Source organism: Juglans regia, chromosome 11 (genome assembly GCF_001411555.2).
Source record: "Juglans regia cultivar Chandler chromosome 11, Walnut 2.0, whole genome shotgun sequence".
Lineage (NCBI taxonomy): Eukaryota > Viridiplantae > Streptophyta > Magnoliopsida > Fagales > Juglandaceae > Juglans > Juglans regia.
The window spans coordinates 27,350,630-27,378,378 of NC_049911.1; the positions used below are offsets into that span (position 1 = coordinate 27,350,630).

The window sequence follows — 27,749 nt, forward strand, 5'->3', positions numbered from 1 at the left end:
AAGAATTACACATTGTATAAATCATTTGCAAGATGAAAATTGGTATATGAATTTGTTTTCAGAACCTTGATATCCTCGAAACTATAAAACAGGCAAAGGTGTGGTGGAGCTTAAAATCCATAGCCAATTACATAAATATAACATAGTAAACTGTATACCTACATAAAATTTGTTTAGCAAAACGAACTAAAAAAAACATAAACCCAGTGACCACGTCACGTAAAAATCCCGACCATTATAACATTTGATCCCAATCAGGTATTTTCTCTTGGTCGTATCTTTGTCTGCCAAAAAAACAAAATGCCCAGTAAGCACTACAAACTCGTACAACGATATGCCCCCCCATTTTAATTTTTGTCATATCTCGTCAATGAGATCAAGAAGATCATCGACCTCCTGCCTCAAGGCTGTAATTTTCTGCTGCTGCAACGCAACTCGATTCTCAATTTCCCGTCCGCTAGACTTCTTCTCATAGCTGTCTACCACGGCTGAATGTTTCGCCATCATCCTCTCTTGCAAATCTCTCTCCTTGCCAACCAGCTCCTCCACCTATATTAATATAAACAGCCAAAAACTTCGTAACTACCAATAGTAAAACAGAAAAATGTAAAGGTGCCATTCAGCCATGTATATCAGGGTTTGTTTCAACAGATACAAACAAATGGAAAGCTTTCCAGCTCTCCGTGCTAGGGTACTAAAACATGGAACCGCTTATGTGTTGTTAAAGCCGTTGGAAATTAATCCAACTCCAACGTCCAACAAGTTGAGCACTGGACCAATATTTCAGTGCAGGAAAATTGTTACACTAAACTTCACTTTTGAATTGCACAGCAATTGTAAATATACAACAACAGCAACATATAAACAGCAAACCTTGGGTAAGATCTGAACAGCCTGCTGTGAAGATTGCAAAGATGCCAGTAAGGGCTTCAAATCTTTTGAGAGATCTTTCAACAAACCATCTAGTGCTTTCCGAGCAGATTTACAAGCTTGAACATCTCCCGTCCTTGAAAGATCACGTAATGATGCCTCCAGCTTATCATGTATCATTAAGCATCGGTTGATGATATTTCGGACCTGCTGAACGGCTGCTTGCACCTGAAATAATGGCAAGACATACATGTAAATATAACATTGTGTGTGTCTATATCCATATATATATATATATATATATTAAACTTCTTTCTCATTGTAAGTATGTTCATAGGATGCTACCACCTAGTTACCTCATCCCACTGCAACTTTGCCAAATAAGATGGAGAAGACTTGGAGATTGACAAATCCACATGCATGTACACAATGCAGGCAACGAAAATAAAGAAAAATCCAGAAATCAACATCAGTGGCTCCATAAGCATGGAGAGACTGCTGAACTTATAATAGACCTGCAAATTAACCAATAACAATTCGGAATGATCAGTGAATTTAATAAAAATAAAAAAGGGCACAGCATATAGATGGGTGCTGGGGGTGGTTAAATAATCAATTATAACCCAAGCCTACAACACATTAACAGGTGTCTTATCAAAAAGGAAATTATTAATGTCTAGGTAGTTTTAGGCTTTTATGCATGGGCTTTGGTCCAATCCAATTAGGAGTTTGTTTCTTAGAAAAATTAGGAGTTTCTAATCCTATCAGGAAATACTAAGATCTAAATATGTTAGATATTTTACAACTAATCAAAAAATAACTGAGAGTTGAGCAAAAAAATTTCAATGTTTGGGTTTAGGAAAGGCATTTCTTTCTTTCCTCCTTTCAGTCTTTTCCTAACATCTCGCAGGTCAATCCCATTCACATAATTGTTCATACAGCTTAACAGCCACCGGTTATTCTGCGTTTTCTTCCTGTCATTTCCTAAATCATATCCCTTCTCTCATAATTTTCAAAATCCATAAACCCTAGATTTTTCTCAATTTTTGGACAGTAATTAACCCTTCCAAACCTAGCTTCAAATCCGTAATCGTTGCTGCCAGAAAAATTCCAGCATTTACTTATATATATATATATATTTTTTTTATCAGTACTTATATATATATATATATCCCAGCATTCAGTTCTCTAAAATCATAACCCACCATCCATTATCATGAAACACGATAATAAACTGAATAATACAAAGGCCATCCTACGTCAAATAGGTATTTCATCCTTAAAAAACACAAGCTGCTTTGCACAAAGGAGAGGTATTGCATAAACACTATTAGGCAAAAGTAACAAGTTATGTTTCTAAGGAGCACACCCTTGGTTATACTACCATTATATCTAAGTATTAGTTCCAATAGGGCACACTACCACTGTCTCACAATCTATGTTAAGTTGATATCATAGAGAGCAATAAGAATATCGATTTTTAAAGCCATACGTCAATAGTGAAAACTTAAAACAATGTATAATATACACTACTTGATTTGGAATGGTATGGATCTAATGTTTTGATAAGGATAAAATTATAACACTTCCAATATTGTATCTAACCTTTTTATATAAACAAATAATAAAATGCCATGATAGTAACTTTACACCGGCATAGAGGCTTTGTTTCAAATACTAGCATTTTAGGCATTTCATGTTCCTTTTAATTAGGTGACAGTAATACCTGGAAATGCTGATTATGTTCTGGCACAACATTGGTCTTCTCCAGCACAACAACTGGTCTACCAACAAGATCCAAGTGGGAAACTTTTGTCTGTGATGGATCATGTGAACAAATAGACGTAAAAAAAAATAAAGAAAAGGAAAGAAAAGAAAATCCAAATAATTTAAAAAGAAAAACATAGAAAACTTAGAAACAAGGAATAAAAAATGGTGGCATAACCAGAACTTAATCTTATAATACCTCCTGGCCTTGTTTCACAGAAAATGGAGCAGATACTGAGATATCTGTAGAACCCTCGGGCAAAACAACCTGTAGTTCACAAGCAGCTTTAAAAAGACTTTGGAAAAAAAACGAAAGGGAAGGTGTTGGAGGGAGCAGTGATGGCAGCTTGAAATCACCATATGCAAGAAGTAAAATTAAATGGAATACCAAAATGGCAAACATATGAAAATGGCATGAGATTACAGAGAAAGCGAACTGGAATGACACCAGCCCCCAAAATTTGTGGCACTGCAAACAAGTTCACAATGCACTCAGGGGAAGGGAGAGGATCCAGCATACTATCTCTCCCTCAAATCTTCTATCGCTCTCTCTCTCTCTCTGCATGTGTTTTTACAAGTAAATCTATTGCTCCATTCTTGGAAAAGCAAAACCCAACCCTACCACCCACAAGGCCAATGCATGAAAAATCTATGTAACTCAATTTATCAATAGATAACAAAATAGCAGTATACTCAATGTTTAGGGTTAATGTACTTTATAGTTTTTTTTTTATCAGTAGTTAATGTACTTTATAGTTGAGAGATACTTGATTCTTTTTTCTTTTTTTAATCAATACACAAGATTTTATTGATTGTAAGATAGGCATGAGATATACTTGATTCTTAAGGCAGCCTCCTAAGAAACTCTACTAACCCTACCTCCACTTGTTTCAGTTGCCCATCCTGTACCCACATTGTTTGAGTTCATGCTAGCTTTCTAAGATAGTAACTTTTCTAAGCTGGTAGCTATACATTGCCCCATGCTCTTCCTAAACCAAAAGGAAAAATGAGATAAAGGGGTCACAAATAAATCCCAAAGCATTATTTTATAACTTACCTTCACAATGAGAGTGTCAATGACCACCTCATTCACAGGGGAACCAAAAGAGATGTTAACGTAGCGCTTTCCCTCTGACTGAAATAAGAAGTCCTGAAGTGGCAAGCTGTATCCAATGGTAAAGGCCGTTCTCCAACCACCAAACATTGGATACCTAGGTTCAATTACCATTTCTGTCTGCAATTAGAGAGATAACTACAGTCAAAATCAAAAAGAGAATTCAAACGATCAATCAACATGAGTGGAAATATCAACCTTCTTATGGTCACCCCATAAATTAGAGGTTGAAATGTTACCAATTTCATCCCTATAATAAATAGAATGAACTCTTGGAGGCAATTTTGCAACAAGGTGCCTAATGGCTGATGCACCTCTTACATGGGGCCTGGCCTGAAAGTCAAGCCTGCAGCAGAAAATAATCCACAATCAAACTTCTAACTAACATAGGAATCAGAAGAAAGCATACAAACATAGAAAGAAAATGCAGGCATACCTAGAAAACTCCCCCTTGCTTTCAGCACCGCCATGGACGAGATTGTAATGCTCTGTCACCTGCACATTGCCCCAGTGGGAAATCTCGATCTCCCGTACCAACTCCTGAGCAATTGCAAAGGGTTGATTTGCCTCAAAATGAACAACTATAGGTGAGTAAGAAAAGGGTGGAAGATTCTCGTAAGGACCGTACTTAATCTCAGAACCATGGATCTTTGTGTTTTCTATTTTTGTAAAAGATTCAATTCTTGCATCGGGCAGTTTTACACTGAGTGATTGGACCTTAACCACATAAGGAGAGAGATAGTATGCAGTCTCATAGAAAACAACGAGCTGTATATCAGCCTGGGTAATTTTCTCTGGAAATGGTTGCAATGCACCCTTAAAAACAGCCAAGACATCCAAAGTTAAGCTGTCTCCCTTACCCAGACCCTTAGGTAAAGATACTGAGTAGAAAGTCAAGGCAGGAGGCATCCCTTTGGGGTGGACAATTTCAACAGGGAAGCTTACAGCAGACCCTTTTGCTTTTCCTTTCCCTTCAGTAGATGATGCTGACAAATATGCCAAATGTTTTGCCTGGCTATCAGGAAAGGCCAATAAAACCTCAGAAACCAAATCACTCCCTGCATTCTCCACCTGTAAAACATGGAAGGAGGGGGTAAAAAGTCAAATTTATCAAATCACTTGTACAGACAAACATTTACTTATTTAATCCCACATATGTCCAGGTTATCTTAGGACACCCCCTGTTTTTTTACAGGATTTTGTCTATTTTTTGCAAGGCAATATCACGATATTTCAGAAACATATACCGCCAATCTCTAACACATTGCTAGACAGATAAAAAGCAAACAGAAAACGGAGTAAACTTTGATTTTTTTGCTTGCGATTATATCAAGGAAAAATACAATGAAGAAAAGGGGCATATCTGGTACCTTTAATGTTGAAGTGATACGCACAACTTGCGATGTCAAATCAATCTGCAAACAAGAAACAAATATTTTTTTATCAGTAAATAATAATTTTATTAAAAAGGTGAAGCCAAGTAGTACATAGACGGGCAAGCAAGAAACAAATATTCTCAATAATGGGTGTCAATATTTGATACCGGGAAAAAATATCATAGAAATAAACTAACTAGGATATATTAGCTTCAGTCCTCGGCAAGGCATGAGTACTATGTTATTACGGAGATTAATTTTTGCACAGCCTGGGAAGACAAGCTGGATATATGGATATTTAAAAAAACAAGGAAAAAGCAAAACCAGACTGCTAACTGACATACATCGAATTGTACCTTTGAGAACTACCTTCATGACCTAAAAACCTCAAATGCTCTTTGAGCAAACGGACTTGATGCAAATCTATGTAACTAAATCAGAACATTGAAACCTCTCGAGGAACATAACAATATTTTTGGAATCGCATTAGCGAAACTAAAGTTAAAGGCCTAAATAACAAGTTTGCGAAGGTGCTACAGCAGCTTTTTTTTTTAACCTCGTCCACCAAGGGCCTGTTTGGTTGTCCTTGAAACTTAAAGGGCTCAACTAGTAAATCTCTATATCAATTTTGAAACAAAAATCTTTAACAAAAGTCGTCATTGGCAAGAAGATAAGAAATAAATATAATTTTTTTAAAAAAAGAAAAAAGATTCAATGCTATCCATCAAATTTTTGCGCCGATCTTAAAATGTCACATAACCTTCTAAACACAGCCTCGCACACGAACCGGCATTGCAATCTTTACTTTCTGATTCCACAATTCAAACCCCCTAGAAACAGATCTTAAATCGAATAAAAGAAGAAAGGCCACTCAAAACCCTAAACCCCGGAAAACTGCCAAATTAAAAAAATTAAAAAATTAAAGAAAGATCGCGGCGCGAATGACTTACGCGTCTGTCAACCCTGGACAGGATCAGATCGGATAGCACGGGGACTGATAGTAAAGCGATCGTAAACAGAAGCAGATCGAACCTAAACCCCATGCTCGTCTTCGCCTTCCCGTATGGGGGTTCAAGGGCTTTAAATTTGGGAGCTTCGATTTAAGTTTTGTATCAGAGCATTCCCATCCGATTCCCTAAATTTTTCTCTAAATTTTAGCTAAAAATGACACTCCTTATAATTTTATCCTAAATTTTACTCATTTTTAAAAAACCTTCTACATCCCATTCCCTATCCTTTCTCTATTCTATTAAAATAATATTCTTCTATTATTTCTTTATTACTTTTTTCTCTCACTTCCATTTTCAAACTTCACTACTTAATATTTTTTCTTATGTTTTGAACTATTATTATAGTGAATATTTTAAATAAAAATTTAAATTATTTTTTTAAGGGTTTAATAATATTTTTAAAATTATTATTTTTATATTTTAGTAATTATTTAAATTATTTTTAAAAATATTATTTAAAAGTATAATAAATATGAGTATAAGAGAAAATATAGTTGATTGAAAAAAGAATTTATTTTATTTATTTAAATAAAATATTAATAAAAAATAATTTAGGGGATGAATAGTGGTTCCCTATATTTAGGGAACTACTGTTCATTTCCTAAATCAAAATTCTAAAATAGGGAATGGGATGGGAGGGGGTTTTTGAACTTTTCCCTATAATTTTTCCTATAATTTAGAGAAAACAGTGTTTTAGGCATCCGGATGAGGATGCTCTTAGTTAACCATTTATAGCTTTTTTTTTTATCATAAAATAGACTGTTTTCACTTTATTTACAAGTTTCTATAAATCAATTTTGAGTTATTAATATCCAGTAGTTTTATATGTATTTATAATTTTATGTATAAAATTTATTTTGTTGATTTTCTTTTAAATTTTAAGTTTCATAATTTTTAATATATCAATAATTAATATATGAAAAAAAATAAGATTTTCATAATTTTTTTTTAAGTACAATCATTTTTCATACTTATATATGTTAAAGAAAAATTCTAAACATAAATTTTACACTCTAATTAAAATATGATGATAAAATGATAAAATTATATATTCTTAAAGAAAAATTCTAAACATAAGCCTCACACCCTGCACACTCACTTAAAAATATATGATTTTATTTTTTTATCCTTATATTTCATATTGAATTTTTAAATAGTATACAAAATGTACTACTCTTATGTCAAAACTTATGATTTTAAATGTCACGATCCGAGCCAAATTTATACATGTTTGACTTATTTAACAAAGTAATATTAGAGACAACTACAAGTCCAGAGGCCTAAATTTATATATTTAGAATTTGTATATATTATTATTATTTGTAACAAATGTCTAAGTTTTTATTTAGGAGAAACGATTATTAGTACAATATAAATTTTGGACGCTCTATTTGGAAAAAATAGACAAATCTAAAATCTACATAAAAAAATATATTTTTTAATAATAGATCTTACTATTTTTCAAATATTGTGTGCAATGCTTGAAACCTGTGACTAAATCTAACATTACTATTTTTTAAATTTAATTTGTTTATCAAACAAACAACACTCTTGTTGAGTGTATGAGTAAAGTTAAGCAATTCACCAACAACCCATTTCAATTACAATATCACAATTTAATGGATTTCATCCAAACTTAGTTTTTAAGTTTAATTTGTTCGTGAATTTGACTTTTTTCTTTCTAAAATCACTTTTTAGGAAAATATTAAACAGGTTTAAAAGAAGCTTTTGCATATATAGTCGGAAACTTCCAATTTGGAAGTTGTAGAAGTTTGAACTGTCGAGCATTCTTCCCACTTCCAAATTGTTCAGTTATTACCACTCATTTTCTTGCCAAAAGTAATTCTTGCACAGCTTATAGATTAGGTCTCGTTTGGTTATACAGAAGAGATAAGAAATTTGTTAATAGTAATGAAATAATTTATGAATAATAGTAAAATAGTTTGAATTAAAATTTCCATTGGGTTTTGAGAAATGAGAGAAAAAGTTGAATAAAAAAATTATAAAGTTAAAAGAGAGTTAGAATATAATTTTTATTTTGAGATTTGAAAAAGTTGAATTATTTTTTATATTTTATTTGGAAGTTTGAGAAATTTGTAATGATTAGATGAAAAATTTAAAAATTTAAAAGTGATATTTAGATGTTAAGATGAGATGAAAAGAGATGGGATGAGATCAGACGGTTTTAAAGATTTGTGAAACCAAACCAGACCTAAGTTAATAATGTTGGGATGCTAACAAATAATCCGCAAATAGAACCAGACATGAAAAATGGAAGAGAGAATGTGAATAATATATTATATTTGCAATGGATGTGATAACTTCTCTCGTTGCTTACACTCGAGCAGCTGCATGAGGCAGCTTATGCATGCAGCTGCTCCACACATTTTTCCCTGTGCCAAAAATGACCGTGTATATTGCAAAGGCAAATTTAAGTTGCTAGGTAGTTCATCCTCTTTTCTGAAGCTATAAATGTAAAGTCCCCATCCCCCTACCCCCAAGCCCCCTAGAAGGATACCATTGTTGGCGACATTGCATCCGTATCAATGGCTTTATAACAAATTGACACTTCTAAGACAAGTGAGGAGTTTGTGTTCAAAATAGCATGGATACATGATTTATGGGGTTGGAGATCAAAGAGATTACCAACCCACCGATGGAGAGTGCAGTTGCAGGGTTGTGGACACAGCAGCACTGCGAAAAACTCAAGCAAATATGGAGAAACTAAAGGATTAAAGAAGCACATAATCAGAATTGCAGTAGTTCAAACTCATGAAATTAGGATGCGTTAACAGTCAAAAAAGGAAAGTGAACATTTAACCTTGGTATAATGCATGAGAAAGAAGTTCATAACCTTTTAAGTGATAGTGGTAATAATCGATTAATGTTAACAATATTAACATGGAACCTCAATCAAAACCTTATGCGGTTACAGCTATGGTAAATTAAAACAGTTATCTCAACCGAAAATAGAAATTGTAGGTGAGCTGAACCGGTGGCGCAACAATGCTTCCTCATAGAAAATAATCATTAGCTGAAACTATAACCATTTCCAACAAAAATGATGAGAAACTCAATTACCATAATCTTTACATACACAAAATCAGCTCACTTTCCTTCAGGCTGTAATACTTGCAAAAGCTCAACATTTAGTTCAAATGTGGCTCCAGGCTGCAAAAGTTCACAATAGGCTTAGGGAGCCTGGCCAAGACATAATCATGGATTTTTCTTGGCTAGACTGCAAGAAAGAATGTATTTATAATATAAGAATAAACATGAATATAATATTGGAAATACTCAAAATTTCGAAATAATATGGTGAGGTGGTTCTGAAGTGGGCAATGAGGTTTAAACTTTAAATGCCACGAGCACTTTGGTACTATTTTACTTGGGTGTAAGTCTTTAAGTACTTAATTTAAAAGCTTGAGGCGGTGCAGGATGCCACGTTAAATTGGCTGGTGAGCTAGCATTTTGCTTTAGTTAACCTTATGCAGCAATGCTAAACCAATAGCATAGTATTATGCAGCAATACTAAAGGAAAATTGATTTGCATTGTTTCTCTGAAACGACAATTTTTTTATTTCACTGCCAAACTTCCTGTGTCTTAATACACAATGAGGAAAATTTGTGTAATGATAGAAACCATGCCCGTGTTCCAGTAATTAGCCTTTTTTGTCCAAAATTATGAGACAAAAAATTAGAGTAGAAGATAAAATGAAGCTGTCGAGAACAGAAAAACACTAACAGTATAAGAGAATAAAGCTAGGCTGCTAGCTATAGTTTATGCGTAACGGGATAGAAAGGGTAAAGAAATCAATTAAAGAGCTTACTGGGATCTCGTTCATCCCCTTTTGTCCATACCCAGTCTCTGGAGGAACAATCACAGTTCGCTGCAATATGAGACGGTTTTGAAGAAGGAAAACAAAGGGTCATAAGTTTAGCAGTGCTAAAGACGACAAGAAACTAAATTTAAAATCTGGCTTCAGAGATCTTATGGTTATAAAAAAAAAAGGAAGATGGGAGGATGTTATCACCTTTCCCCCTACTTTCATTCCCTCAGTTATCAAGTACATAGCCAGTGGTGGTTTTGGAGCAGCCTGCGCAGAAAATAGACCATTTGGGTTGTCTGCAAATTCACGCTTCCTTTCTTTGCCTGGAGGAGCTCCAACTTTGAATTCATATGGCTAATTAAAGCACAAGGAACTTTGCATTAGTGATCCTAGCTGTTTGATTAGGAAAAGTTGTGTTCTCTCTCTCTCTCTCTCTCTCCCCCCCCCCCCCCCCCCTTCACATTTATGCCACACCAAGGCAAAGATGAAAACCTGGGAAATAATACGGTTTCCAGCTAAGAGTTTCGATTCTCTACTTGACACAGCTGTAATCCCACGGTACATGCAGTCAAAGTGTACCTGTGAAGTACAAGCCAATACATCGTATCTCTATCCCAATATACATGAAGACTAAACACCTTCAACTTACATCATAACCAAACCTGAACTGTTGATCCCTTTTCAGCTATTGGACCCTTCCCCTCAACCACATCATAGTACTTTAATCCCTCAGCTGCTTCAAAGGAAACAGAAAAGCACAAACACAATAAGTTCAAATGTAACTAGGAATGCTCACAACTGCTCCTTCCCATAATTATTGCAGCTATTAGCACATTAACTCATGCAAACTGATGTGCTTCGATTGGATATGCTTAGTTCCTAACAAAGTTTGTCACATGATTAATATCCCAGGCATGAGAGGAAAGTATTTTTTGTTTCACTTGAAATAAAGCATTTAGTACAAAGAGATGGCCCTCCGTCGCCATCAATCCTACAATCTTCGTTGTCATCAAGGATATTCTAACCCCAATGTTCTTATCCTTGCTCCTTATGTTTTTAGAACTCTTTTTAACTATTTTGAATATTTGTATGATGAAAGTTACGAAACATTTAAAAAGCAAAGGAGTAAGAAAGTTGAGACAAAAGTGAAACCTCGCAACGGAAAACCCCTTGAACCCTAAGATCCTCTTATAAAATTACAAAGAGATTTACAAACCCATTGCAAATCAAACTTTTTGAAGCAACGAATCCTAGCATGCCACAAAATTCTCTGCAAAACACCCAAATGTACTCACAGTTATAGCTCAATTGCCTATTACTTTTCGATTAAATTATTTTTCACAATCACGACATAAATCAGACTTAAAAATGTTAATCAAATACGACTAATCACGTCATACTACATCACCAGCATTTGAATTACTACAGAACTGCTACCAGAAACGAAAACAGCACATGAAGACGGAAGACCCACATACACAACAACACGTCAAAGATTGATAGAGAGAAAAGATGAGTAACTAACGGCTAGTGAGGTAGTCCTCAAGAGGGATGGTCTTCTTGTTGCGGCGCTCTCTGGCCTCAGAAGGTGGAGAGTGTGAAACGAGGAGGCCGAAAGGCAGCGAGGAAATCAGGATCGCGGACCTTCTCGAAATGGGTAATGGAAGAACAGCTTGCTTTGGAAACTGTGCCTGGTTGCTGATGGGTTTTGCACAGAGTTGAAGAAGATGAGTAACGGTATATTCGTCCAAGCTCCTAAAGGAAGCCATGGCCGTTGAGACACACAGGCCGCAGGTTATAAACCGCCCAATGCCTATATATCCCTATCCCGCTCCCTTCGACGAATATTAACATTGGGGTGGTAAAAAAGGAAAATTATTGTTATACGTTAGAGCACTCTTAATAGTTAAAGTTAAGTATATTTTTTATAAAATATAAAATGAATTTAACTTTTGACTATTATATTCACATAAGTCTCTACATTGAAATAGTTATTTTTTTATTATATGACAATAAAATAATATAAGATGAATTTGACTTTAACTATTCACATCAAATCTCCACATTAGATTATCTATTTATTCATTATATAGTAATTAATAATTAATAATTTAAAAAAAATTAATTTTTTTTAATTATAAATTAATTTTATTTTATCATATTTTACTATTCATAATATTATATATTAATTAGTCATCATATTCTAATTATATTTTTTTAATTATCATTTAAAAGAAAGAGAGAAATAATTTATATAAAAAAGAGAGAAATAATTTATATATAATGTATTTGATATATGAGTAGTTACTCTTACATTTAGAAATTATTTTGGAAGTGACTATAACTAAATTCTAATTATTTAGAATTTAACTAATCTATTGTGATGTCATTTTATGTTCTAATAGTTAAATCCTCAATGGATTTTAGCTAATCCATTGAAGATGATCTTTCATCATTCCATTCGAAAGTATTAAATTTTACTATTTTTACTCTTCTTTTTTTTTTTTTGTCTATATCGTTAATATATATACTTTATACAATTATTATAACTGCTTTTTAACTTTAATTCAAAATTAATGCATGCTAGTTATGAGCATTAATGCTAGATGGCAAACAAGTATGAAATTATGAGCATTTCATTGCGAGTGTTATTACCCATCAAACATGGCAGAATTGACACTTCTAGGGTGTGACATTAATCCAGCAAGGCTATTAGTCTACATGTATACAGAAGGTTGAGAAAGAAGAAGAATTCTACACAGTAGGAAGCATGGAGTTTTGTCTACATTTGAGCTATGTTTAAACTTAAATCAGTCATGCCAATATGGCCCTCTGGCCCTGGTGTTGCAGTCTTGCAGAACATTTGCCGCCGCCTATTGTTTCGTTCCAGCAAAGGCCCCATAGCATGCCATAAACATACCGTCAATATTCTCACATTTTTCTCATCACATTGACCATCACAATCACTAACATCGATCATGGCCCACTTAATAGGTCACCGAAGCCATCATTATTGGTGGATTTCTGTTCCCTAGAAAGGTCCACGCTTGCCATGATGTCTGCTGTTTTCTTAGAAGAAGGCCCGTCTGCTTCCACATCAGAAAATTGGTTGCCAGGATGCGCATGATCATGTGGGGAGGGCAAAGGCGAGTCACGAGGGGTTCCACCCAAAGTCCGAGGTGGAGATGATCCTTTCCCGTCATTCTTCTTCTTTACAGCTTTTTTATGCCACTGCTTTAGGGCCTTGGAAGTTTGTTCATCAAAAATTGACCTCTTCATGGTTGATCCCATCTAAATATCCCCCACGAAAAAGTAAGAACCCGTTCATCACCACTTTGAAAATATGGTAAAAAGTTTTACTGCCAGTTGCTAGCATGTGGATGGATGGATGGACAGAAATAGTAATGGGTGAAAGCAGCGTCAAGGAAGATTAGCTCAATTATAGTTCATTCTGCAAGTTGCTACTCTTAAATTTCAGCATGTATTTAATGTAAAGAGCGTACCTGAGTAACAAGGGCATACAGAGGAAGAGTGATGTAGCTGCACATAAATTGGACTCCCACCCTGTCAAATTGGAAATTTCATTAACTAATTTGGGCAAGTCCAATGTTAATTATCTGTCCGTGAAGGAACCTTCTAGGAAGAATGATATCTAAGAGGCATTGCTTACCCAAGGACAACTCTTAGAATAATAAGATTGAAATTCTCATGAAAACAAGATCTCAAGCCAAACTCGTACTGCACCAAGACTGAGCAGTCAGAATTCCAACAGGGAATTATAGAAATAATTTGAGCAAGGTGAAAGAGAGAAGTTTGTTACCCATATCCAAAGGAAATATGTTATCTCGAATGCATTCTGGACAAGAATCAGCTTGTTAGCAAATCTCCATAAATCTTAACATGAAAAGTATGCAATTTCTCAAAAAAAAAAAAAAGTTTAATGTCACTCAGAAAACAGTAAGCACGTGCTCTAATTCTACACCGAGCTGGAATTTACAAAGCTGTAACACATATGATTACGTAGAACATATCATGCAAAAAGAATAGAAGGCAACTAGTTAGTACCTGGAACAAGACAAAATGGATGAGATAAAGAATTAATCGAGGCCAACTGAACCAAAAATGCTTGTCAGAAACTTGTACAAGCGGTATTCCTTGGACTACAGCATGCCTTTCTATGATTTCAAGAGCCATTTCTGTTATTATAGCTTGAAGCTTTGTCCCAACTGATAATACCATCTTTAAACCACCCAATCATTAGTCATGGAATATAAACACATATTCATATAATTTTATGACAAGTTTCTTACAACTAGAGGAAGTATTGACACCCAAACCATAGCATACGATCCTGAAAAGGATAAGATCAGATCAATTATATCAATGTTAACTTTGAGCGTGAAAAATGAAAATTATTTGATATCATTCAAGAAAAACAACTCCATTGCCAAAATTAGAAAAGAATTTGTAAGAAGTAAGACTAACCATTAACATTAACTAGCATAAAGAACACCATGGAAGCCCATAATAGTGGACTGTAAGGAGCATGAAGGTAAAGGTCAGAAAAAAATCGGAAGGAAATACGGACAAGATAAAGAAAGGATTATTCTCATGTACGCCAGTAAAGCAAATCGCTAATTACCAACAGAATGTTGACAAAATTTGGCACTTTACCTGATTCCCACGACTTCCTTAAAGTCATCTTCTAATGACCTTTTTATATATTTTTGAAAGTCAAACTTACTTCCAGGTGCCAAATGAACCTATAAGGAGGAAATGAATTAATTTATGAAGAGTTACCATATAAAGATGACCTTAAGATTCTTGCATCTGAAGAAACTCACAGTAATAAATCCATGTCGCAAAGTCAAGTAGTCAGCCATACGAACAGACCTGAAGAATTGTCGAAAGAAGCAGACCTGAAAGATTGGAACATTCAAGCATTGCATCAACAATTACAGGTTTAAAAATAATGTTAAAAAACTTATAAAAAAATAATGTAAAAAGAACCGTAACCAGTATGGCAAATTTAGAAGATTGTGACACGTTCTTTGTTTTTTCTTTTTTTAGGTCTTGCTTCAAACTTGACTGAATCATTTTCATGCTCACCAAAAATAATTATGCCTAGAAATTACAGTAGCATGATATTGACTTCAATTCGATCTTGAAAGTAAATGACATCATTTTTTTTTATAGGTAAAAAGTAAATGACATCATTGATTAGAAGACACATTTCTTACAAAGTAGAAGGAGAACGGTGATTTAGTCCAGAAACTAGTATGATCCTTTACGAATGATGTCTCATGAGTAAGCCTGAATCTTGTAGGATCTGAACAATCAGCACACACCAAGACAGCACTTAGAAATAAGTAAACACAACACTTTAATAGACTAGAGTTTCCATGCTGGTTGAGCATAAACTGCAAAATTTTGATAGCAACAAACAGCAGGCAATATTTTCATCATTCACTAATATACCATTTATGAATTCAGGATCATGAGTACTCTCCCGTTCCCAGTCCTTCCACCCACGAATCTGAAAAAATAGAGAACTGTAAGTAATCAACTAGGTTTATGTTGGAACCACCTATATAAATTGATTAGCAACTATGGCTCTTGAAAAGTGTAACGCCATCCCCATGAACTGGAAGAGCACTAATATTACAAGTTTATCCCCAGAGAATACTTTACTCCCTGATCCAAAAGTCCTTGTGCCTCTTGTTTCCAGGTGTTCATTATATGAAAAATTTAGGAATTACAAAACAATTATGTACAAACCTGAATGTGAACCCACCTTTAATCTTCCCAGCAGCATTGTTATGGCACTGTATATCACATGGAAGGCTGCTAAAAAGAATATGAAGATGTGTAACTGATGTAAACCATTCACAGATATAAGTGGCACGTGCCCCTACATTATGAAAAATTAAGAATTGCGTCAGTCCCTATGACCAGGAAAGGAATGATTGCGGAAATTTAAGAATGATTGTTCACAATTACATCAGTCATTGGATTGAAAAGATAAAAGCTGGAGAGGTTTATCAATCTGCCTGCTAGTGTAAGATTAATTTTAGAATGTAAAGATTGACAACAATATTGAGTCATGTGTGTATTATATATCCTTCAACAATTTACATATGAAATTAAGATTATGGTGTGTTGAAACAATAAAAGTCAGAGGTATATATGATTTGATTGTATTTGAATCTAATCCATGCCCGTATACAGCAAATGAAAAATCAAATGTATATGTTCAACATATACTCATATGCTTTCAGTTAACATGTGCCAATTTAGGGTCAACGGAAGTCCCGTTCCACATATTGGCATGTAGAAAGCCATGCCACTCAGGGTACAAGATCCTAGATCAGTATATCTTTTCTAATTCAACTTATCTAACCTTCAGCTTCCTGAACTGAATTTTTTTATCTGATATTTTCTTTCCCTAGTACCTCTCTGATTCAATCCCAGTAATTTTTAATTGTAAAGTTGTCTTCTATGTTATTGTACACATTGATTTCTAAAGCCCAACTTTCTGGTCTTTAGAACAATTTTAGCCTCACTAATTCATAAGGTGAAATTCCTCTTCTAGCTAGTTTATAATGGGATGGTCATATCTAACCCATGCACTGATGGAAATATACACTTCATCAATCTACAATTAGACCAATAGAAAAGATCATTTCCTCTCACAATATAATAGATAAGCCAAACATGCTCTTCAATTTTGTCTTGTCAGTACTAAACATATAGTTATCCAAAGTGCAGGTTCATGGAATTAACTCCACCATAGCAATTCATTAAAGCAATGGATTGATAAAGAACTAACCCTGCACACAAGGAATGTGAAGTCCATAATAAAAGATCAAGGATGTAGCTTTTTCTTATAGTGGATAACAGATAATGTATCTGCTAGCATATTAATTTGTAACTGAATGTTAAATGAAACCTACCTGACCAAATTCAATGCTCAATTACATTCTCAAACTGATATACTTACCAGCTTGCAAACTGGACCTGCGCCCCCACCAGCTAGATGTCTACGCTCATGCCATAGAAGCCTGCGATGATGTTCCCCTTCTCCCGTTTCAGGCTCTGGTTTTGGTTTCTGATGGTCACCCCCTCCTCTTAGGGGGCACGGTAACATTGTATCTGCAAACTTCATGGGAATACACATGCTAGAAATGAAGCTTTGCCCAAATGTCAAGAGTAAAGATATAAATCCTAAAACCATAAGCTCTGCAAAAATTAAACAGGAAGAGAGATCTTGATCACTAGGAGACCCAAGAAATATCATTGGTCAATATTTCATAAACCAAACTTATAGAAATATATAAAATCAAAAAAGAAACACTAACAAATAGGATTAATGCTTTTACCGCCTTTTATTTTCTCGAGAGCTTCAAACAAAGCTTTCTTTTTTCTTTCTTGAAACCACTGAGACAAAAAGGACAGATTAACTGTTCAGAAATGTTATTTATATAGAGACATAAATACTTAAAAAACTTTAAAAAATGAACATGGCGGCATGTTAATGGGTTTTAATATTAGGAAGTTACAAGGAAGCAAGTTACGTAATGCTAGACCAATATGCAGTCATGCGAATTTTCTTAAAGATCAATTCAACATTCAAACCAAACCCATTATCTCAAGGATCAATAACAAGACTATCACACAACACAACTCTAAATTTCCGTGTGATTGCCAATTACCGCATCTATAAATCTCAAACTACAATCTGTAAGAGCGGTTGTGACTGTTTCTATGGAACTGCAGCCAACGACGATTTCATAAAATGTTCTAAAAACTGTGACTTGCAGTGCAATTAAATTTACAACTATCGTATGAAACTGAAAAGTTCACCTAAGTTTATCTATTCAGAAAACTAAATCACGAAAATCATAATTGAATACCCTTACAGATCACAGAAGATCCAGCTCCTTGGGCAAATAATTTTTTTACTCCCAACGAGATCAAATTGCCCAGAAAGGTTTTTTGAAGTAAATATACAGATTACAAAACAAAAACATAAATCGGAAGGATTGAACCTATTTTCTTTCTCATGCATCAGCCTTGTTATTACCTCTCCAACCATATGAAGAACTTTCTCCAAAATTATTGAAATCAAAATGATAACTGCGCAAACTACTGCGACGGCCCAAGTGGGCGTCTGATCGAGCTCCCTTACATGAGTGATACCTCCGCCTCCGGCCATTTTCAAACAACAAACTAGCCCTTAGAACTTATGAGCTTCAAGAACGATACTATTCCAGACAGTGAAAAGCGACAAGTCATCTATCTACTCCCCACGCCGACGATGTAACACATTCATCGTAAAATCTCGAGAAAGTTAAGGAAAAATAAAAGGTGTCTGTGGGCAGCGACACCGAGAGGGAATCCAAGATTTGCTTAGCATTGTGTGGGAGGGAGGAAGGTTTGTGATTTCTTGGTTTCAACTTTAACGGTATTGAACCGGGAACGTACGGAGAGAAAAGAGAGACGGTTGGGATTCGTTGGAGATGGCCCATCACCGTGAAATATATTTTCGAGTTTGCCATTGCAAGAACCAGACTTAATTGGCGAGAGAGGGAGAGTAGGGATTTTCACCTAAAATTGAGGTTAATGCACGGTCACTAAAGCTTAGAACGAAACCTCAACCAAAAGGCCATTAGGGATTTGTTTCAGCCAAACAAATTCTCCGAATGTAGAGACGATGACTCGAAATTTATCATGGAGGGTCTGGGTCAGAATTTTATTTTTGGGAGAGGAATAAAAGGCAAAATGTAAACAAATAGCGCCGTTGCCGGGGATCGAACCCGGGTCACCCGCGTGACAGGCGGGAATACTCACCACTATACTACAACGACTTGTTGATAACGTTGATATAAAAATTTATTTATATTCAATTTAACAAACCTGCTTTTTTTTTTTTGGGAAGTGTTAAACGGTCTAAAACAATATGCTTATATATTTTTCTATTCACTAATGTTTCCTTTTATTATTGAGGAATACTTGAAAAAATTTAGTATATATAAAATAATATGTGAGCAATTCTATTTTAAAATTAGTGTATAGAAGAAGAAGATGCTACTAATTATTTTACACTACACAATTTACATATTTTAATATTATTATTTTATATTATTTTATTCTTGTTAAATTAATTGAGTTGTTCTATTTATCATCTATACACAACATATTTATTATAAGAAAAATTAAAATTAAAATTAAAATAAATGTAATGTATGGTGTGCGAAGATTATAAGTAGAATTATTCAAAAAAAATATAGCCTCGACGACTGAACAATAGCTTTTGGCTTTGCCGAATTTTCTTACGTACAAGGAGAGAAGTTTTATAAAAAAGAAAAAAAAAATGTACGTATTTTTTTGAGTTTTTTCCAAACAAAAGAGATGTGTTCTTTAGGTGGAGTTATGGTTGTGCATAGTCGGTTCAACCTATATGATAATCAATTGAGTTGTTGTATCTTGAAGAATATAAATTAAGAGAAGGTCTGCTATACCGATTCATTTGAAATTTTATATACCTCAAAAACCTCGAATCTTCTTAGAAATAGCGAGATTTTCATGCTTCTTGGACATCACTCAACAATTCTTACCGTGTAACGGATGTCATTTAGTATTTGATCAGATAGAGCTCGGAAAAGTTTTGCTACTCATTATTTCTACATATTACATTTATTTAAATTTTTTTATTTCATTCTTTTTAAATTAATTGAATTATACTACTTATTATCCATATATTATATATCTGATAGAGAAAAGAAAATTAAAAAATTATGTATTGTGTGTGGAATGAGCTGGATGATGAAATATGCATGTCCGATCTAGATTTGATGATCATAAGGGTAATCAAAAAGTTGAATGAGGCCGTAAAATTGTATTTTTCGGTTTTCAAAACATCCTATCTCAATCCACGTTCCAATCGAAGAGCCAACAATGCAACATTCCATTTCCATTGATGCACCATACGTACTGAAATTAGAGACTTCAAAAACTCAAATAAAAAATAACGCCGTTGCCGGGGATCGAACCCGGGTCACCCGCGTGACAGGCGGGAATACTCACCACTATACTACAACGACTTGTTGATGAGGGGTCCCAACTTTTTATATATAATTAATAATCTGACATATAGAACAATGTGTTTCTATAAAGTTCTAGAACCCTAGAGCTCTGAAACCTAATTTATGTACCTCATAATCTCGTTATTTTTATTCTAAATTGGTTGTTTTCCATCTACCAAGAACAACGGTGCATTTTTTTTTTTTTTTGGGTTAAAAGACGACGGTGTTTCGATTTTATTAATCTCTCATTTATAGCAGAGAAATATCATATTATAAACAAACATAGAATTACAAATGTTTCCAACCAAGGTTCAAAAAAATTCCTATAATGGCCCGTTTGGCTCATCTCATCATTATAATTTTTTCAAATTCTCACAAAAAAATATAATAAACAATTTAAAATTTTCAAATTCTAAAATAATAATAATATTAAAAAATAATATTCTAACAATATTTTATTCAACTTTCAACTTTTATTTCATCTCAACTCTCTATCCAAACCGCACTTAAGTTTTACAAGATGTGAGCAATGACAGCAGTAACTATTTACAAAAATCAAGCCTATATAATACCAAAACTGAAACTTCTATTTCCATCTAAAGTTTGGTATAACAGATCTCCTTCCTATCCTATGTGCAAAGCATGATTATAAATTTAACTGTTTTCAGTATAATTACCCCATAAATAAGCCTTTGTCAAATTACCTACCATGGTTGATTTTCAATAATCCAATGAAAAGCAGAATAATGATTAAAAGTTTAATGGCTATGAATGACATAGTTTCAAAATAGGTTCATCTTTTGTATCTAATTTACCTCTCTTTGGTTAACTAATTCCAAATTCTACATATAGCATGACAAACATAACATAATGCACGTGGTTTATTATGATATAATGATTAAAAGTTTAGCCAAATAAATATCCAAGCCATTAGACTTTTAGATAAATGGTTAGACCTTTGACATTTGGTATCAAAATGGAAACTATGACACGCGTTTGAGTTACAGAAAGACAACTTATAAACTGGATTAAAATGCCTTATTATTATGAATGGACATAGTGTGAAACTATGGAATATAAGCCACCATAAGAGAAAAAGAGCTACCATCTGGCTAGTATCAATAGAGTGGAAACATCGTGAGCATGGGAATTAAAACCCTCACAAGTTAAACCTCAGAATGAATCAGTGAACAAGGCATAGGAATCCAAGAGCTGCACAAAATGGTAAAATCAAAATCAAGTTTGAAAAATAAAAACTACCAAAAAAATAAATAAAACAGTTTCTACATCTATATATCGGGGTAAAAGAAATTCGTGGCTTCCTCATGGCAATTTGGAAGAGAACTGATTTTGACGGGAATCACTCGGAACAAATACAGGAAGCTGGCCGCCCCTCTGTGATCTCTGCTAATAATAACTCGATGTAGAACCTCTATCCAGGCCAGCAGCCACTGAGCTCAAATTTCTTGTCCCTCTGATCGGCTGTTCATTCACAACACGACCGCCAAAGAAAATGGATTGACCTGTGTACGACAGCTCTGTTCCAATACCTCTGGAAGATGAGGAAACAAAACGGCCCGCTTCTTGATCCCAGAAGACTGATGATCTTGAGTTTTCTAAAAGACCCAAGTTGTTATTTCTCAAAGGGATTTGTGCTACATTCTCACGAACTGCATTTTCGTTATGCTCACTTTGTTTTGTCGAGCAAGGAGATTGATCTGCTGATGATTGATAAATAGGATTGAAGTGATCTCCGTGTACAGTTTGCTGCTCCAACAGCGAAGACGTGATGTTGGAGAGTTGAGGACTGCTAAGGTTGCTAATACTTTGATTGCATGTTTCAATATCTTCCTTGCTGGCACGACTAGGTGGATATGAGCTCTTAGGAGGAGATAACCTCAATGCCCCAGCTCTAGCATTTCTACTATGAAACCCTTGATCAGTGCTAATTGGACTGGTTCTTCCACTCACAGTACTACTGGACAAATGATCAGCATCATATGGATGAAATCGAGAACTAACTGGGCGAAGCACAGATGATGATGCTCTAGCTTTTGCAGCTGCTTTAATTGCCTCATTAGAATCCAATTTAGCAAGTTTCCACGCATTGATTCGGATTGGACGCTGGGGCAACTTTTTCCCCATGTCAGACAGCTGAACTACATCTGGATCCACTGTGGATGGTAGGCGTCCTGGCTCCAAATGAGGTATAATTTCATCCTGTTCATTAGATACATTTTAATTCTGGCACAAAATTCACTTTACTGAAAGAGGACAACTCAAACAGTCATGTCAAAACATGCCCAAAACCTAATTGATTTGCTTCTCAACAAATTTTTGGATAACATATTCATGCCTTTAGCTTGAAATAATTTTTCGAAATATAATCAGAGAGTAAATTTAGATCCTTCTCTTCTCAACTTGAGAAATAGAAGTGGTCATACTTGGTGGTCCATGAAGATTCTTTGAGGGGTACACCAGGCACCTTTATATTGCAAGCCAATTCCAAGAGAGCTTTTTCCACTTAAGGCAGTAACAGTAGAACTAGTTGGTGATGATGCCTGACTTTGTTGATCACCACCTTCTAGAGAAGGACCAAGCGGTTCGCTTTGTGTTCTCATGGCAACAACATACTCGTATGTTGTAATACCCTGCAGCAAAAACAACAATGGTTCTCACCACAAGCATGTTTAGATGGGTAGAGAGGGATGGTAGGTCATTCAAGGAACACACCTTTCGAATCAGAATGATGTGGAAAAATAAAAGTTCTCCCAAAGGCACAGTGGCCAGAAAAGAAACAGCTATGCACAAGGCCTGAAATCAATATAAAGTTCATGTTGTTTCAGACTTTACAATTCCTTCATCACCCCCAGTGTGTAAAAACTACTTTAATTATTCATAAAAACTAGCGAACTATAGCAGCAATATACTGAAATCGAACTGAGAACATTTTGAAAAAACTTTAAGCAAAACTAACTCTAACAGATGCAAAAAGTTGTCACTAATCAATATCCCAAAAAATAAGACAACAAAAGGAAAAAGTTATCAGTGCAAGATTACTTCAGGTTGCTTTATAAGGCAGAAGCACTGCACACATTACACACGGATCAAGCCACATGAACTCATATAAGGAGAAACAAACCAGCGAGCTTATTTTTTTGTTTTTGTTTTTGTTGCCAAGTACAAACAGCTAAACTATGTACAGTTCCATTATAGAATCTACAAGTTGGACCTTCCATGTGGGTAGAACCCAGTAGGATATGAGAAAAACCCAAAATAAGGCTCACTTTATCTGGCTGATAGATTCCCTAGACAAGAACTTAATATGTAATATAAATAGATGATCTCTACAGTAAGTATTTTCTGATTCTTTGCCATTTTTTGTACCAAGAAGAATCCAATATCTAATTTTAATAATTCAAGATAAGAAGAATCGAGCAGACATGTCCAATGAGGTACTTCTTGGCATGGACGATAAGTTCCAGGCCATGGCAGTTCTCAAAAGGCCAAAATATAAATTGAACTGCATGTACATTGTACTACATCAATAGGATCTACAAAACCCACACCAAGGATAAACTCATAAGTATTTTCCTATAAATGTAAATCAATATTGAAGACACACAAGTTAATAAACATACCACCATTGTAGCAAAGGGGGCCCTAGAGAATCCAACTCCAAGTTTATCAGCAATGTGATTCTCTGTGCCCTTTTTATCAACAAAGCATCGGACAAGAACAACAATGCCAACCCCACATTCAACAATAAGCTTTTATGCACAAAAACAAAAGATCCAAAGAGAATAAATTTAGTTCAGGTAAGATGATTTGAACAAAATAAATCAAGGGATAAATGTACGGGAAATGAGATTTCCAAACAAGATTTTTATCTTAAAACTTACCCAAACGAGACTCACTGCCATGAGGCACACAAATGTCATATAATTTTTTCTCCCCACACAGTTATTCAACCACTGCACCATGGTTGAAGATAATTTTAGTCGTGTCAATGCAACAGTAGAGGATATAGGCAGGATAAGAAGGCAATTTTGTAACATAATTGTAATCATCCAAGCAGTAAAGTCCTTCTCAGACCCCTCCTAGATATTTATACATATTTCGAGGTCTTATAGTCAATAAAGCCAGAGACACAAGAACAAAGATTAGAAAATTTTAAAGCTTACCCGACAATGATGGTCAAATCCATCAACACATTTGTCACAACTTCTACAATGTTTGCTGAACTTGCGTACCTATAAAAAAGACATAATGTGAACCTCATAACAATTATCTCCTTCGTGATTTTGTTTGTAAATTAAAATTATTTTAACTAAAGGTTCTAGTGAAAAGCACCATGCAACTAATGCAATACACATTATCTCCTTGTACAACAGTATAATTCACCCACAAACATTAAAAACAAAAACAAAGGTTGAAATCTGTTTTTGAAAGACCAGAGTATCTAATTGAAATTTTTTCACGCACGAAATGAAACGGGGTAAGACATGTATACCCTGCAAAGCAGAGTATGAGGTGAGGCCCCAAACAATCCTCAAGAGGCAGATATCAACCAGGTCCCACAAGGGGGAAAGGGTAATTAGATGCACAGGAGAAGAAAATTTCATTCCACAAATTACTAAAGGTATAACCTTTCTTATCAATGCTTGCAACTTTTGCCACTTTTCATTTATGTGAGGTTTGGATAGTGAGTTGAGATGAGATGAGTTGAGATGAAAGTCTAAAGTTGAATAAAATATTGTTAGAATAGTAATTTTTAATATTATTATTGTTTTGGGATTTGAAAAAGTTGAATTGTTTATTATATTTTGTGTGAAAATTTGAAAAATTTGTAGTGATTAGATGAGATGAGTTGGATCAACTCTAAATCCAAACGGGGCCTTAATGTGTTCATATGCAGACGACACTTGCAGTGCACACCTTGATTTGTTTCTTCAGCACATCAAGTACATTGATGTGTCACCTTGCTGGCAGGGTCTTGGGAGGAGTAGAAGCAGTGCAGTAGTGTGGAGGATGATCCCCTTGTGCTTGATTTGGTGCCTTTGGTTGGAGAGGAACGGGAGGTGCTTTGAAGACAGTGAACATTCCATGGGGGAACTTAGGGAGTTTTTCTTTAGTACTTCAAATTTTTGGGTGAAGAATCTAGTTCGTAATGGAAATATTTGTAATGTGTTGTTTTAGTTGTGTTCTGTTTTAGTTTGTATTTAGGTGTACTCATTTGTATACATCCTGTGTACTTGGGCTATGCCTATTTACTTGGAATAAAATTTTCTTATTAATTATTATTTTAAAAAAAAGTACATTTGCGTCTTAATGCATACCCCAAATGGCTAAAAACACAGAAACCATCTTAAGATCACCTCCTTAGATGGATAATTTTAAAAGTGTTAAATCAACTTAAGAAAACTTCAAACATAAGCAACTGATTGAACTAGGTATGGGGAGCTTACCCAAGTCTTAGAATGCTGTTCTGTATAAAACTTTTTCTTTGCTTTCTTTTATTTTATTTTTTCAAGTTTTTCTTTCCTTTGTGTGTGCTTTTCTGGGTGCATGTTTGGGACAAAGGAGATGGCTATGTTTAAACAAACCATGCATCACATAATTAAAACGAAGTTGTTTTCTGCCCCCCCCCCCCTAAAAAAAACAAAAAAAAATAAATATAAAATAAGCCTCTCCAGTAAGAATCCTTTACCTCCACATTACACAATGTGCAGAATAAAGCATCATCGTCTCCAGATTGTTGTTGTAGAGGATCATCGCTGCGGCAATCTTCTTTTACAAGAAAACCACAAAAGAAGTGTCCAAATTTCGAACAACAACTCGGACCTTGCCTATCATATTTTCCTCCATACTTCAATTCTATCTTGCTGGGTTCTTCAAGAGATGTAGCATTCCCTGAGACAATAGTCACATGCCATGCAGCTTGATGAGAAATTGCAAAGAGCAAAGGCATTAGGAGGTTCACATCCTAAATTTATCTCATTGTATACCTAAAAAGAAAATTGGGATCATTCTCATTAAGGAACAAATCCACTTCTGCCATTAAAGTAGCAAAATATCAAACAATTGACGTATCAAGATGGTCCCCTGGTAAATAATTCAACATATTCGACTCCTCATCTCAGCAGTTTTCTACTAGAAGAAAATGGAAGGATTGACTTCATGTAGGATCAGACTATTCCCTCGAGACAATGTTCAAAAACATCAATCGATATTCCTTTCTTCTAATTTCCAATATGTAAATGCAAGTGTGTTATAATTTTCTAATTATAAATCCATTATACTTGAAAATTCTAGTTAAATGGTGGACCTCATCTAATGATATACTTCTAATAACTGTAACACATTAAATCATGTCCACCATTTAACAAGTATTTTCAAGTACATTGAAACTAAAACTAAATTGCACTGAAGAACACTAACCATGTAGATTTGAGTCATTAGGTGATTTACAGGCAGACGTCTTGTCAGCTTCAAGCAGAATTCCAGGATCAGTAGGGTCAATAGCTGTGCATCGAACATAGAGAATGAACACAGACAGCGCCTGAAATATAATCAAGAAGTAAGAAATTATACCCATCATGGAATTATGAAGGTAAAAGGATAAACATATTAGGATTGTGTGCTTACCAAGACAGAATAAACACCAACAGCCACATATTCGTATATTTCCTTTCCGAGAAACGGGGCAAAAAAGGCATAATATGCGACAAATAGCAAGAAAAAAACTGTTATAGCCACAACCTGTACAGAAGAAGAAAATGAGAAGGTGCAGGCCGTAGACCAACTCTCACGACTTCCCAAAAACAGGGATCCAACAAGCCACCATCCACATCCTCACCGTGAACAGTTAAATCAGGCTACTTCTGCAGATGTAGTTCCACACATTATGAAAACATAACCGACCCAAATTTTCCGTTAAATTTGACCTTACCTTTTTGAAAGTGCAAAGTGACATAACACACGAGAACAGAAGATTTAACTTCCTAGAATTATCAAATTTACAGAACCCGGAACTCTTTAACTTCAACATAACTCAAGAGACAAGCATAAAAATTATAAAAGAAAAAGGGGGAAATGGTTACAGAATTAAATGAAAACAAAACTAAACTAAACAAATATTAGCGACCAAATAATCCATAATTAGAAGTCACCCCAAAAAATTCTGACGAAAGAAAGTCCCCCAACAAAAGGCATTGGCTTTATACACGACAAAAACCTCCCCATTCTTTCATAAACAAAACAAAAAGAAAGATACCCCCCCACCTGAAATGTGTGAGCTGGTAGTTGCCATCCATGACGCCGAGCCATGACCAAAAAACCAAAAACTCACTCCAAACTTGTCAAGAAAAAACCCACATTAAAGAGAAACAAACCACCTCAACCCCATCCAGCCCTGGAATGTAAATCCAACACACAGTCTACTGTTCAGGATCGGTCCATTGTTGGACTTCTTTTCTCACAGCAAATCCAAGATTTCGAACCGTTTCTTTTAAGTTTCAATCGCTACCCAGACGGTAAAAACGGGTTTTTAGTCAACCCATCGAGGTGGTTTCGGTGGTTCTAGGACTTGTAAGGTCCGATTCATAGATCAAAAAGCCCTTGGAATAGGAAGAAGAAGAAGAAGAATAAAGCTGGACTAAGCAAGAACAGAATCAGACTATAAAGTTTTGTTTTAT

The 27,749-nt window shown here is 34.8% G+C and overlaps 4 protein-coding genes and 2 non-coding genes across 8 annotated transcripts; all 6 read right to left on the reverse strand.

The window, feature by feature from the left end:
* Positions 1-98: 98 nt before the first annotated feature.
* On the reverse strand, positions 99-6,416 carry LOC109011501 (dolichyl-diphosphooligosaccharide--protein glycosyltransferase subunit 1A-like). Its single transcript, XM_035695688.1, has 10 exons — positions 6,078-6,416; positions 5,122-5,166; positions 4,188-4,822; positions 3,950-4,097; positions 3,695-3,871; positions 2,837-2,905; positions 2,597-2,686; positions 1,227-1,385; positions 874-1,098; positions 99-549 (listed from the first exon to the last, which is right to left on the reverse strand). The coding sequence occupies exons 1-10, from the start codon at positions 6,168-6,170 to the stop codon at positions 358-360; spliced, it is 1,833 nt and encodes a 610-aa protein (XP_035551581.1). The 5' UTR covers positions 6,171-6,416; the 3' UTR covers positions 99-357.
* A 2,095-nt stretch (positions 6,417-8,511) lies between these two features.
* On the reverse strand, positions 8,512-11,785 carry LOC109011496 (peptidyl-prolyl cis-trans isomerase FKBP18, chloroplastic-like). Of its 3 annotated transcripts, XM_035695516.1 has the most exons (7): positions 11,493-11,785; positions 10,630-10,700; positions 10,460-10,546; positions 10,172-10,321; positions 9,968-10,027; positions 9,219-9,308; positions 8,512-8,831 (listed from the first exon to the last, which is right to left on the reverse strand). In XM_035695516.1, the coding sequence occupies exons 1-6, from the start codon at positions 11,734-11,736 to the stop codon at positions 9,246-9,248; spliced, it is 675 nt and encodes a 224-aa protein (XP_035551409.1). In that variant the 5' UTR covers positions 11,737-11,785; the 3' UTR covers positions 8,512-8,831; positions 9,219-9,245. The 3 variants fall into 3 exon arrangements, with proteins under 3 accessions (XP_035551409.1, XP_035551408.1, XP_035551410.1); XM_035695515.1 differs by lacking the exon at positions 8,512-8,831 and having other exon boundaries at positions 8,943-9,308; XM_035695517.1 differs by lacking the exon at positions 8,512-8,831 and having other exon boundaries at positions 9,288-9,375.
* A 785-nt stretch (positions 11,786-12,570) lies between these two features.
* LOC109011492 (MLO-like protein 9) lies at positions 12,571-18,661 on the reverse strand. The gene is made up of 15 exons (XM_018992735.2): positions 18,051-18,661; positions 17,347-17,404; positions 16,968-17,206; positions 15,762-15,878; positions 15,446-15,503; positions 15,208-15,296; positions 14,812-14,886; positions 14,642-14,730; positions 14,453-14,502; positions 14,278-14,318; positions 14,033-14,206; positions 13,788-13,823; positions 13,638-13,705; positions 13,471-13,531; positions 12,571-13,258 (listed from the first exon to the last, which is right to left on the reverse strand). The coding sequence occupies exons 1-15, from the start codon at positions 18,180-18,182 to the stop codon at positions 12,944-12,946; spliced, it is 1,602 nt and encodes a 533-aa protein (XP_018848280.2). The 5' UTR covers positions 18,183-18,661; the 3' UTR covers positions 12,571-12,943.
* Positions 18,662-18,762: 101 nt separating this feature from the next.
* On the reverse strand, positions 18,763-18,834 carry TRNAD-GUC. Its single transcript has one exon. It is a non-coding gene; the product is annotated as a tRNA-Asp (tRNA).
* A 1,164-nt stretch (positions 18,835-19,998) lies between these two features.
* TRNAD-GUC lies at positions 19,999-20,070 on the reverse strand. The gene has a single exon. It is a non-coding gene; the product is annotated as a tRNA-Asp (tRNA).
* Positions 20,071-21,203: 1,133 nt separating this feature from the next.
* On the reverse strand, positions 21,204-27,478 carry LOC109011504 (protein S-acyltransferase 21-like). Its single transcript, XM_035695424.1, has 10 exons — positions 27,337-27,478; positions 26,701-26,814; positions 26,494-26,614; positions 25,763-25,965; positions 24,237-24,305; positions 23,955-24,026; positions 23,694-23,822; positions 22,786-22,866; positions 22,497-22,703; positions 21,204-22,272 (listed from the first exon to the last, which is right to left on the reverse strand). The coding sequence occupies exons 1-10, from the start codon at positions 27,379-27,381 to the stop codon at positions 21,460-21,462; spliced, it is 1,854 nt and encodes a 617-aa protein (XP_035551317.1). The 5' UTR covers positions 27,382-27,478; the 3' UTR covers positions 21,204-21,459.
* Between the last annotated feature and the right edge of the window lie 271 nt (positions 27,479-27,749).

What these genes read in the sequence shown, in the direction of transcription:
- LOC109011496 (XM_035695516.1), bottom strand. Translation starts at nt 11,736, where the DNA reads ATGGCTTCCTTTAGGAGCTTGGACGAATATACCGTTACTCATCTTCTT. An exon ending in TGAGGACTACCTCACTAGCC is followed by an intron (nt 10,701 to 11,492) that starts GTTAGTTACTCA and finishes CCTTTGAAGCAG; the next exon opens with CTGAGGGATTAAAGTACTAT. An exon ending in GAATGAAAGTAGGGGGAAAG is followed by an intron (nt 10,028 to 10,171) that starts GTGATAACATCC and finishes CTCATATTGCAG; the next exon opens with CGAACTGTGATTGTTCCTCC.
- LOC109011504 (XM_035695424.1), bottom strand. Translation starts at nt 27,381, where the DNA reads ATGGCTCGGCGTCATGGATGGCAACTACCAGCTCACACATTTCAG. An exon ending in TACCAGCTCACACATTTCAG is followed by an intron (nt 26,815 to 27,336) that starts GTGGGGGGGTAT and finishes TCTTCTGTACAG; the next exon opens with GTTGTGGCTATAACAGTTTT. An exon ending in TAATGACTCAAATCTACATG is followed by an intron (nt 25,966 to 26,493) that starts GTTAGTGTTCTT and finishes CTATTGTCTCAG; the next exon opens with GGAATGCTACATCTCTTGAA.
- LOC109011501 (XM_035695688.1), bottom strand. Translation starts at nt 6,170, where the DNA reads ATGGGGTTTAGGTTCGATCTGCTTCTGTTTACGATCGCTTTACTATCA. An exon ending in AGCAAGGGGGAGTTTTCTAG is followed by an intron (nt 4,098 to 4,187) that starts GTATGCCTGCAT and finishes TTTCTGCTGCAG; the next exon opens with GCTTGACTTTCAGGCCAGGC. An exon ending in TTGACACTCTCATTGTGAAG is followed by an intron (nt 2,906 to 3,694) that starts GTAAGTTATAAA and finishes TGTGAACTACAG; the next exon opens with GTTGTTTTGCCCGAGGGTTC.
- LOC109011492 (XM_018992735.2), bottom strand. Translation starts at nt 18,182, where the DNA reads ATGGCCGGAGGCGGAGGTATCACTCATGTAAGGGAGCTCGATCAGACG. An exon ending in CAGGTCCAGTTTGCAAGCTG is followed by an intron (nt 15,879 to 16,967) that starts GTAAGTATATCA and finishes TTCATAATGTAG; the next exon opens with GGGCACGTGCCACTTATATC. An exon ending in CATATTTCCTTTGGATATGG is followed by an intron (nt 13,706 to 13,787) that starts GTAACAAACTTC and finishes GTCTTGGTGCAG; the next exon opens with TACGAGTTTGGCTTGAGATC.